Raw genomic sequence first — 12,310 nt, 5'->3', positions numbered from 1 at the left:
TGTAATGTGAATATATAGCCCCAAATATATCACAATATACTGAATACCACGCACATCAGAATCCATACCACATATGCAAGTATTTGAAAAGGTGCCAGTTTTACAAGATTTTACATTTTGATTTTGAAATAATGGTTGCTGTGATTGCCATCTTTCTTGCAACAATGAAGGGCTGTGTGGAGCTGTGTGTGCTATTGGGAGAGTGAGAAGCATCTATCTAGGAGAGGTGTAAATTAAAGTAAGGGGCTGCTTTGCCTTATGCCTTCCTGTCAAGCACTTCTGAGCCACACCCTGCACCACAGGGCTTTCACGATGAAACCTTCCAGTGGACGTGCCCCTTCTGACCCACTTCTCTGTTCTTCCATTTGTCTCGCCCCCAGGCTCTGAATGTCTCTGGAGATACATGGTAGGTGCACAACCACAGACTCCCAAACTGGCACCACTTACATCTCAGTCTCCATTAGACAGTGGAATTTAGCACACTGTATACACAACCAGGCTGGAGTTCAGCAGAGCCTCACTACAGCTCTTGGACCAAAGGGACCTAAACAAAGAGTAGACTCACGCTTTGGTTGAACATGTCTGTCTCGTGCCGCAGCTGTGTGTACTGGCAAAGATGCTGCCGAATCATTTCCACCCGCTCCACCTCCAGCCTTTCCAGCTCCTGTGAGAGAAAAATAGGCCCATATCTTGATCAGTGGCAGGCCCAGCGTAGGGTTTGCTAATGGTCAAAGTTCCCACCACTAGTGAAATAGTGTTTCCTAATATCCAACCTAGACCTCTCCCACTGCAACTTGAGACCATTGCTCCTTGTTCTGTCATCACTGAGAACAGCCTAGCTCCATCCGCTTTGGAACCTCCCTTCAGGTAGTTGATATGCTCCAAAGCTGGAACTGGAGCCAGAATGAGGGCTGTTTTGGAATCGATGGTTGCCTTGATTTAGGGGGTGCCAACTTGGAAGGCGTGCGTGGTTTCTGGTTGGTACCGATGGATCTGCCAACCTGTGCAAATTTTTCTCATGCTTTTGTGCATTGGAACATGCCACTTCTCCATGGGTGGAACTCATGGGCATCACCCTTCTTGGGCCTGGAAGAAGACTTACTGCCATGCTTATGAGCATGCTTCCTTCCCTCCCAACTAGGCACCGGTATGGGGTCCATAGTGCTGGTACTGGCTGAACTAGACTCAATCTCCGTGGTGGAGGCGTGCTCCTGGGTTTCTCAGACTGATGTACAGGAGGGTTCCCCAGCACGGATCCAATTGAGGCCTCACGGACACCTCCACGAAGTGCTTCTTGAGGCGGAGAGCACAGCCCTCTTGGGTACGGCTTGGGAAGGACAGGCAGATACTGCACCTGGATGAACTGTAGGCTTCTCCCAAGCACCAGAGACAGAGTTGGCACTTGTTGTTGACCAAGAATGAATGAAGGCAGGATGCGCAGATCTTGAACCCTGGCATCTTCGGAATAATTCAGTACCCATTTGTGGGTGCTGGGTGGGGAGGGGGGGACTTGTGAAAAAACGGATCCCCAAAGTCTCTTAATTCCCCAAATTAACACTAAAACCACTAGAACTACAAGTAAAAACAACAAGAAAAACTCTGCACAATTCTAAAAATTTTTTTAAATGTGTCAGTGAGAGATGAGGGGACACTAGCAGCTCCAACTTGGACTGTGGGGGGTGGTGAGAAGGAACTGAGGGCGTGGTCAGTCCACCTCGCCCTTTATTGCCTTGGATGAAACCATGAGGTGGAGCAAGGGCGCATGTGTGGACCAACAGACACTACTTTCAAATTCTTTGGCTCTGGACACATGTGCATGTGTAAACCCTCAGTGGAATACAATAGGGACCATCACTCGAAAAGGAACCAAACAAATCTTTGTGAGGAGGATCATGTGACTGATTTGCATGTGGATAAGGACACCTCTGTGCAGGAGCTGAAGGTATAATTTCCAGCTTGGACAGAAATACCCATAGTGGCTTTCACTGAGCTAGTGCACTATAAAGAGTGGTGTAGCTGCAGTGGCACGGGCAGTGGGACTGGCTAGCCACACCACATACAATTCCGCCCAGGGCCTAGGTGCAGCTAGCCCATCTTGCTGCTTGAGCAGTGGTGACTACATGTCTATTTTTAGTATGCTAGGTCAATCAAAAGTAGTGTATGTACATCTATCCAAGCTGGAAATTACATCTCCAGCTGCCATGCAGGCATGCCCTTAGACAGAAACTTCCCTGAGGACATTAAATAAAGAAAATTAAACAAAAAAAAATCAAAATCTGAGTATGGGTTTCATGTGGAACTGAACTGCATTTCAGTCAAGAGTCTTTATGTGTATGAAGATACAGCCTTATGGGGACATTTCTCAACCTACTTTGATTTAAAACAAATCTTTCCTGTTGCTAGTTGGGCAGTGGCCTCAGTCTGCTGCTGCAGGACTTGTGAGCTCTATCAACTCCCCAGGAGTGAGAATCCTGCTCATTTATACCAGTGCATAGCAAGAGTCATTGCGCCGTGGAGGTCTATGGATTTGCCCCAGTGTAAATGAGAGATGAATCAATCCAGCCCCACAGTAGGAGAGACAGAGAATTACTTACTGTCCGTCAATCTGCTTCCCTGAAGAGATCATCTCTCAGGATTTTCACTCACCCACCTGCCTCCCCTGGGAGTTAGTGAGCTTTGAGTGTTGAATGCTGGGTCTGCCCACTGGGTACTCAGTTCTGAATTGCCCAGCTCATTCTTTTGTATTTGTTTGAAGGAAAAAAATGGGTAGCTTTTTAATTGCCTGTCAGGAGAGTTCCTAGTTCCCATTCTTGAAAGGAACCGGCTGCAAACTTTAAAGCCCTTGAGGTACCACTGTTTGGAGCATGCCTATAGGGATCATGTGAGGTGGATTGGAGAAGAGCCCTGGAGCCCACATACAGGTGCTTCAGAAGGCCTTAAATTACTCCTGGGAGAATTATGCGCCACAGCGCAATGCAGAATTTTGCAGAAATTAACATGGTGTGCACAGAATTTCCTTTCCCCCACAGAAATGGGCTGCACTGCTGCTAGCCACCACTAGGGGCTGATGGACCCAGCAGAGCCCAGCTCGCACATAGAAGACACTGCTGAGGAGCTAGAGGGTTCCCAGCATGCCCTGAGGGAAGGAGAGGGTGGCACACAGGAAACTCCATGCAAGCCTTGGACGGAGCATCAGGCTTTTTCTCCTTCTGGATCCCTGGGCTCTGGAGGGGGCTTGCGGGTATCTAGGCTGGGGGGGGAAGGGGGGCGGTGGCTGGGCTCGGGGTGTGTGTGCGGGTATCTGGGCCGGGGGCCCCCGGGGCTGGACTCTGGGGCGGGGAGGGGTTGTGGGTGTTTGGTCCCCTGGCTGGGCTCTGGGGGGGGGGGGGGGGGGAAAGGAGGCAGAGAAACAGGAACTGGGTTGTCACAGGGGTTTCTTTAACTCTACTCCTGGGGGAATTTTTGTGTGTCTTTGTACTGTTACAGACATACTTGCTGACAGGAATTTTGAAATAAATTACCCAAATAATTGAAACTGGTATGATTATGTAGTGTTATTTTGACAAATAAAATTTGCAGAATTTTGCAGCATTTTAAAATATTAGGTGCAGAATGCCCCCAGGAGTACTAAATACATAAATGCCAGGACATTTCCCACGAGTAACCCTGGAAGTGAGAGCCCCAAGAGTGAGAGACCTGTGATATGATGCCTTCAGAGAAGCAGAATTACCAGCAATTATCTCACACTATGTGCTGGGGATACTTAGGTGCTAAATTGCAAAACCATGGGATAAAAAATGATTGCAAACATTATTAATTTATAAATGTACTCACAATTTAGCATGCATCTTTTACTGCTCTGCCCTCTTCCCATTACCCCACTTTTCCTGGCCTACTGCCACCATTTCTAACACCCAAGCAGCTTCAAATTACTGCCCCTTTACACTCAGACTGCGAGGAAAATGTTTTCTTTTTTCCTCCCCAAATGACACTATGCTTGATTTATTGGATGAGCAATATAGTGGCAGGTTAAAGTCTGTTATCTCTTCTGTGGCTGTAAATAGAGAGATACTAGGGTGATCAACATGATAGATTATCTTGTAGGGCTTTCGTCACAAGGAGAAATAAAAAAAGAGCAGTATTAGAAACACAAAATGCTACACACTGATACATACCAGAGTGCTGGTCACCATTTCTTCAAACCACTTGGATTGGGCTTGATTATAAAGATCCACACAACGCATCAGGTCATCTCCTGGAAAGATCAAGATATCAGTAAGTCATCCTCCTAGTCCTCATAAAGGAATGGAGTGGGAAGTGACAGATTACTTTTCATTTATAGTCATACATTTGAAGGCCAGAATTGACCATTAGGTCATCTAGTTTGACCCCCTGCACAGAACAGCCATAATTTCCGTATGAACTAGAGCACATCTGTATTAGATTTGTTATGTGCAAACAGAAAACAATCTCACCATATACTCAGTGCTACAAAAGGGCCAGTTAGCCAGTTTCCCAAAGCTGAAAACATTTATTAGCAAAACTAAGTGGGTGGGTGGGTGGGCGGGACGGATTTACACATAAAAATGTGAACGATAATTGGGACTCCTTTAAAAACATTTTACTAGGTGCCCAAAAAGCTACAATTCTGCAGTCATGAAAGAAGGCAACTTCAGTTCAAAATACATCCTGGTTAAGATGAAAAGTGAAAGCAGCAATAAAAAGTTTAAAACAACAACTTATGACAAACTGAAACTAGGAGAATTTGAAAAAAAACGGTTACTTACCTTCTGTAACTCTTGTTCTTCGAGATGTGTTGTTCACATCCATTACACATTAGGTGTGCGCGCGCCGCGTGCACGGACGTCGGAAACTTTTTCCCTTAGCGGCTTCCGTCGGGTTGGCAGGGTCCCCCCCCTCCCGCCAGAGCAGCGCCCCGCTCTAGGGTATATATATCCCTGCAGACCCGACCCCTTCGGTTCCTTCTTGTCGGAGACTCCGACAGAGGGAAAGGAGGGTGGGAAGTGTAATGGACGTGAACAACACATCTCGAAGAACAACAGTTACAGAAGGTAAGTAACCGTTTTTTCTTCTTTGAGTGATTGTTCACGTCCATTACACATTAGGTGACTCACAAGCTTACCATTGGAGGCGGGTAGGAGTCAAGGTATAACTGATTGTAGCACAGCCCTGCCAACCACTGCGTCCTCTCTGGCCTGATGGTGGATCGCGTAGTGGGCTGTGAACGTGTGCACGGACGACCAGGTGGCCGCTTTACAGATTTCCTGGATCGGAACCTGCGCCAAGAAAGCCGCCGAGGACGCTTGGGCCCTAGTCGAGTGAGCCTGGATCTCTGGGGCTGGTACGTTGGCGAACTCATAACACGTGCGTATACAACGCACAATCCATGCTGACGAGCGCTGTGTCAAGATAGGCAGGCCTCTCATACGTTCCGCAACAGCAATAAACAGCTGAGGTGTTTTGCAGAACGACCTGGTCCGCTCCAGGTAAAACGCCAATGCCCTCCGAACATCGACTGCATGCAGGCTGCGGTGGCTAGGGTTCGCCTGGGGCTTAGGGAAGAACACTGGTAGACAAATGTCTTGCCCCATGTGAAACTGCGAGACCACCTTTGGAAGGAATTTAGGGTGCGGCCTTAGTTGCACCTTATCCTTATGGAAAACTGTATAAGGGGGTTCCGAAGTGAGGGCCCTCAATTCCGATACCCTCCTGGCCGACATGATGGCCACGAGAAACGCCACCTTCCACGAGAGGTGCATGAGGGAGCAAGCGGCTAGGGGCTCAAAGGGGGGACTCATGAGTCTTGTTAGGACTACGTTCAGACTCCACGCAGGGACCGGTGGGCGCGAATAGGGAAACACCCTCTCCAGTCCCTTGAGGAATCGGGCTACTGTGGGGTTGGAGAACACTGACACTCCCAACTCCCCCGGATGGAACTCCGATATGGCAGCCAAATGCACTTTAATCAAGGCGGGCGCAAGCCCTTGATTCTTGAGGTGCAGTAGGTAGTCCAAGATCGACGGAACTGAGGCTTGTAAAGGCTGTATGCGTTGAGGCTCGCACCAGTGGGAGAACCTTTTCCATTTTGCCAGGTAGGTCGCTCTTGTGGAGGGCTTCCTACTATTAAGGAGGATTTGTTGAACCTGGTGAGAGCACCTGTGTTCTGCATCGTTCAGCCAGAGAGATACCACGCTGTGAGATGTAGCGACGATAGGTTCGGGTGGAGCAGGCGACCCCTGTCCTGTGTGACTAGGTCGCGATGGAGGGGGAGGGTAATCGGGTTGGCTATGGACAATTCCAGCAGGGTTGTGAACCGATGCTGTCGTGGCCATGCCAGGGCGATGAGGATGATTGTCGCCTTGTCCCTGCGGGTCTTGAGGAGGACCTTGTGGATGAGCGGGAATGGAGGGAAGGCATACCCTAGGCTCCCTCCTCATGGAATCGCGAAGGCATCTGCCAACGACCCCGGGCTGAGGTTTTGGAAAGAGCAAAACTGAGGGCATTGCCTGGTGTCCTTGGTGGCGAAAAGATCCACCCGGGGAAACCCCCACCTCCGGAAGATTGAATGCAGGACATCCTGCCTCAACGTCCATTCGTGCATGTGGTAGGATCGGCTGAGGCGGTCCGCTAAGCCGTTTTGGATCCCCGGGAGATACGTCGCGATGAGGTGGATCGCATGGGCTATACAGAAGTCCCATAGACGGAGCGCCTCGCGAGAGAGGGGAGAGGACCGGGACCCGCCCTGCTTGTTTATATAGAACATGGCGGTAGTGTTGTCCGTCAGAACTGCCACGCTGTGACCTTCTATGGTGGCGTGGAAGGTCTGACAGGCGAGGCGAACCGCCCTCAGCTCCTTCAGATTGATGTGAAGCAACCTGTCTTCCCTGGACCACAACCCCTGGGTCCGCAGTTCCCCCAGGTGCGCCCCCCAACCCAGGTCCGATGCATCTGTTACTAACGTCAGAGTAGGTTGTGGGGCAGCGAAGGGGATCCCTTCGCAAACCTGCTGTTGATCGAGCCACCAGCGGAGGGAGCTCAACACCCGAGCCGGAATTGTCACCACCAGATCCAAGGGGTCTCTGTTGGGGCGGTATGCTTGGGTAAACCACAGCTGCAAAGGTCTGAGCCTTAGGCGGGCATGTCTGACTACGTGAGTGCAGGCTGCCATGTGTCCCAGGAGCTGCATACAGCACCTTGCCGTAGTCGTGGGAAATTTCTGGACGGAGCTTACGACCCCTTGAATTGTCAGGAACCGTGACTCTGGGAGACTTGCCTGCGCGGCCACCGAGTCCAGGGTCGCACCTATAAAGTCCAGTCTCTGCGTGGGAGTTAACGTGGACTTGGGCACGCTGACCAGTACGCCGAGCCTGCTGAACATCTGTAAGGCCAGCGTCACATGGGAGCGGACCTCGGCCTCCGACCTGCCCGCGAGAAGCCAATCGACCAAGTACGGGAACACACGCATCCTTCTCTTTCGAAGGAAGGCTGCTACCACGGACATGCATTTCGTGAACACTCGTGGTGCTGATGCCAGGCCGAAGGGCAGGACCGTAAATTGGAAATGGCGCTGGTTGACAACGAAGCGCAGGAACCGTCTGTGGGCCGGATTGATTGCGATGTGAATATAGGCATCTTTCATATCGAGGGCAGCGTACCAATCCCCCGGATCCAGGGATGGGATAATAGTTCCAAGGGAGACCATACGGAAGCGCGCTTTGATCAGAAACTTGTTTAGATCGCGCAGGTCCAGAATAGGACGGAGGCCCCCTTTTGCCTTGGGGATCAGGAAGTATCTGGAGTAGAATCCTTTTCCCCTTAGGTCTGGTGGGACCTCTTCTACTGCTCCTGCAGCGAGAAGGGTCTGTACCTCCTGCGTGAGAAGTTGCTCGTGAGAGGGGTCCCTGAAGAGGGACGGGGAAGGGGGATGGCAGGGAGGGGGCGAGGAAAACTGGAGGGTATAGCCCGCCTTCACTGTGCGCAGGACCCAGCGGTCCAATGTTATGCGCGACCATGCACGGTAGAAATGGGACAGGCGGTCCTTGAAACTCAGAGGAGGATCCGGTATAGAATGCGGTACGCTGTCCTCGGGCGTAGCTTCAAAAGCCTGGTTTATCCCCTGGCTGCGGCTTGCCCTGGCCGTGACTCTGGCCCTGGTTAGGCGTATTGTTACGTCTCCGCCTGTTATCCCTGCCTCGACGGCGGTATGGTTCGTCCCGGGGGTGAGGGTGGTATTGCCTTTGCGGTGGCTGGGGTTTAAAGGACTTACGCTGCGTCACCGGGGTGTGCATACCCAACGACTTAAGGGTTGCTCGCGAGTCCTTAAGGCTATGTAGCCTGGCGTCCGTTTGGTCGGAAAACAAGCCTGAGCCTTCAAACGGGAGGTCCTGCAGTGTGGTCTGCACCTCTGGCGGGAGACCTGAAGCCTGCAACCACGCCGAACGCCTCATCACGACTCCTGACGCAATTGTTCTAGCCGCAGCGTCGGCCGAGTCGAGGGAGGCCTGCAATGAGGTCTTGGCCACCGCCATCCCCTCGTCCACCAGGGCCGTGAACTCCTGATGCGCGTCAGGTGGGAGGGAGTCCTTAAACTTGGCGACTGATGCCCAAGAGTTAAAATTGTGCCTGTTTAGAATCGCCTGCTGATTGGCGATCCTCAGTTGAAGGCCCCCAGATGAATAGACTTTCCTCCCGAACAAGTCCAATCGCTTAGCTTCCTTGCCCTTGGGGGCAGGAGCTTGCTGGCCATGACGCTCTCTCTCGTTGACCGCCGAGACCACCAGCGAACAAGGGGACGGGTGTAAAAAGAGGAAGTCAAACCCTCTAGATGGGGCGAAGTATTTCCTCTCCAGGCCTCTTGCAGTCGGTGCACTGGAGGCCGACGTTTGCCACACCGTCTTATAGTTGGACTGTACTGTCTGTATAATCGGGAGAGCGACTCTGGAGGGGCCCTCCGGGCTCGGGATATCGACCATGGAGTCTTCCTGTTCTACGGTCTCCTCCGCTTGCAAGCCCAGATTGAGGGCTACCCGGCGAAGCAGGTCTTGGTGCGCCCGATGGTCAATCGGGGGAGGGCCGGACACCATTGTGCCCGCTACTGCCTCGTCTGGCGAGGAGGAAGGGGTCGGGGCCTTCTGCCCATCCTCATTGTCCTGCAACCCGGCATCGACCAGTTGCTCCTCTGGGGCCTGACCCACAGTGTGGGACTGGGACGGTACCGTACTCGGTGCCGAGTCTACTCCTTCCCGCTCCGGTGGTCTAGAGACCGTTGCCTCCTTATGCGATGGCGAGCGGTGCCGCGGGGAGCGGGATCGGTACCCCGATGGCCCAGATCTCGAGGCCCTCGATGGGGGCCCTTGCTGGTGGTAGGCCCAGGGTGTCCAGAATGGCCATTGGCTCGGTTGGCCCCACTGGGAATGGCCGCAGTCCCTGCTGGCCTGTGACCTATGGGCATACCCGCCGTACCGGTCCGAGTCAGTCCCCGAGACCACGGACGGTGACCTGGAAGGCCACGGCGGAGCCGTCGGATGGTGCCGGTCTGGGTTTGGGGAGTAGCGCCTCCGCGACCAGGACCTGGAATAGCGTCTCGCCGACCTGGAACGGTACCGGTGATCGTGGGACCGGGAACGACTACGGCTGGTCGGCATCGGGTAACGTACCGCCGACACTTCGCGGTGCCGACTCGTGCTGGGTTGCTGAGTCGGTGCCGACCGCTTGTTGAAGCCCGACTGCTGCAGTGCTTCCTGCGCCGAGGGTAACCGGGAGTCCACCGAGGCGGAGCTCGACCGGGACCGGTTCCCGGAACGGTGCCGAGACGGCGACCGTGATGGGCGCACCATCGCCGGCTTGCCTCTGTGCGGCAGCTTCGGCAGAGCGTCCTCAGCGCGTGTAGGGGCCTCGACGGACAATGCAATGAGGTCCTTAGCTGCCTCAAACGTGTCCGGAGTGGAGGGCTGTTCCAAGAGCTCCTCCAGCCCTTCATCCTCACTCGACGCGCCTATCCCGGGGCTCGACGGGCCTTTCGGCGCCGGAGCCACTACCGGGGTCTGTGCTGGGGCCGTACAGGCCTTAGGGGCACTCGAGGTCTTCACCGGTCCCGCCCTCTTGTGCGGGGAGCGTCCTCGGGCCTTAGGTTGGCCCTTCGCTTTTGCCGGCGAAGACGACCGGCATCGTATATGTCCCCATTGGGTCGGTGCCGTGGGCTTCGGATGACCCGCCGGTGCCGGTTCCCGCACCGATGCCGGGGCGCTCCGCACGGAGGCAGACGGTGCCACCGAAGTGGAGGGCTGTAATGCCGTCTCCATGAGCAGCTGCTTAAGGCGAAAGTCTCTTTCTTTCTTAGTTCTGGGCTTAAAGGCCTTGCAGATCTTGCAGCGCTCTTTCTGGTGAGCCTCCCCCAGGCAGCGGAGACACGAGGCGTGGGAGTCGCTCAATGGCATAGGCCTGCGGCACGTGGCACAAGCCTTGAAGCCTTGGGCGTGCGGCATGCCCTGCCGCCCAGGGCCGGTGCCGTGGTTGAACAAACAACCACAGCAGGAACTTTAAGTGCCCTAATGAGCTGTTAACTACTGGCTCAACACTACTACAAACTAACTGATAACTGCTAAATAACACTAATGACTATTGCAGAGGGACACTCTCAGACGAGAGACAGAGTTGTTCCAACGCCGCCACGGATGGTAAGAAGGAACTGGAGGGGTCGGGTCGGCAGGGATATATATACCCTGGAGCGGGGCGCCGCTCTGGCGGGAGGGGGGGGACCCTGCCGACCCGACGGGAGCCGCTAAGGGAAAAAGTTTCTGACGTCCGTGCACGCGGCGCGCGCACACCTAATGTGTAATGGATGTGAACAATCACTCGAAGAAGAACAATGAATTCTGGATTCGCCTGGTAGCAACTCCACAGTTAAGACTGCATTTGAAAATGGGTTTAACATGGGGTATAATCCCTGTTTTCTGCTGAAACTAGATGGCCGAGTTTTAAAAATATATCAGGAAGAAACGGTTACTTACTGTAACTGTGGTTCTTCGAGATGTGATGCAGCCGTGTATTCCACTCAGGTGTGTGCATGCCCAGAGCACCTGAAGCCAAAGAATTTTACCTAACAATACCTATAGAAGGGTGGCATTCATGCCTCATGGCCATAGCCTGTCCCCTTGGCATATGAGGCGGTACCGATCTGACCCCCTTCAGTTCATTCACATCGAATGCCCAGAGATGAGACTCTGATGCAGAGGGGGTGGAGAGTGGGTCGTGGAATACGTCTGCATCACATTTCGAAGAAATACAATTATAGTAAGTAACCATTTCTCCTTCTTTGAGTAGGTGCAGCTGTGTATTTTATTTAGGTGACTCACAAACAGTACCCCCAGGGGTGGGGCTCAGAGTCTATTTAAACAGACTGCAGGACCACCTTCCCAAATTTTGCATCTACTCTGGATGCCACAGTAATGGCATAAAGGTTTGTGAATGTATATCTGTATCAACAATCATGCAGCAGTCCTGTAAATATCCAATATTCAGATGTCACTTAAGAATGCTAGTGATGTAGCCTGTGCTCTCACAGAACGGGCTTGGACCTGTTGAGGGGGCATAGCTGAAGCTGTTTCATAGGCAGTCTTGATGCAGGGAGTTATCCACTTAGAGTTTGTCTGAGAGGAGATTGCCTGTCCTTTCATACGGTCTGTATCCGACACAAACAGATGAGGTGAAGCATGGAAGAGTTTAGTCCTGTCCAGGCAGAAGATCAGACATCTTCTGACATCTAATGTGTGAAGGCGCTGCTCCTCTGGTTAGAAAAAAACACAGGCAACTATACCACCTTGTTCAAATGAAACTGAGACCACTCTGGTTAAAAACTTTGAGTGTAGTCATAAAGTTACCATGTCGGTGGAGATGTGTGAGAATTCCGCATTCACTCTCCTTGCAGATGTAATGGCTATCAGGAATGTGGTTTTCTGAGACAAAAAGGGCAGTGGACAGGATGCCAGGGGCTTGAATGGAAGGCTCAGAAAGAGCGGCCAAACCCATGTTTAGGTTCCACAAGGGAATAGGCTCTAGGACTGGAGAACGTAATTGGAGAAGTCCTTTTACAAATCTCGTCATCATGGCATTGGAAAAAAATGATTTTCCCTGAATAGGGGAGTTGGGAGGGTGAAACTCTGATACTGCTGCCAGAGGCACTCTCAGTGAACTGAGCACAAGGCCCAATTTCTGAAGATGTAGCAGGTACTCAAAGTTGTCCTGGATAGAAGACTACATCAGTTACATCCTGCAGACCAATCTTCTTCAT

At 52.4% G+C, this 12,310-nt stretch overlaps 1 protein-coding gene across 5 annotated transcripts in view; it reads right to left on the bottom strand.

Moving 5' to 3' along the window:
• The window catches only part of GAS7 (growth arrest specific 7), a 218,120-nt gene that overhangs the window by 12,001 nt on the left and 193,809 nt on the right, over positions 1 to 12,310 (bottom strand). For all 5 annotated transcript variants that reach the window (XM_054047789.1, XM_054047791.1, XM_054047790.1 and 2 more), the window contains 2 exons: positions 4,176 to 4,255; positions 566 to 664 (listed from right to left, as the gene is read on the bottom strand). In XM_054047789.1, coding sequence (XP_053903764.1) covers positions 566 to 664; positions 4,176 to 4,255 — 179 coding nt within the window. The remainder of the gene's footprint in view (positions 1 to 565; positions 665 to 4,175; positions 4,256 to 12,310) is intronic.

Source organism: Malaclemys terrapin, chromosome 13, assembly GCF_027887155.1.
Source record: "Malaclemys terrapin pileata isolate rMalTer1 chromosome 13, rMalTer1.hap1, whole genome shotgun sequence".
NCBI classification, from domain to species: Eukaryota; Metazoa; Chordata; order Testudines; family Emydidae; genus Malaclemys; species Malaclemys terrapin.
The sequence above is the reverse complement of the archived record's forward strand: the minus strand, read 5'-3'. Positions and strand labels throughout refer to the sequence as shown.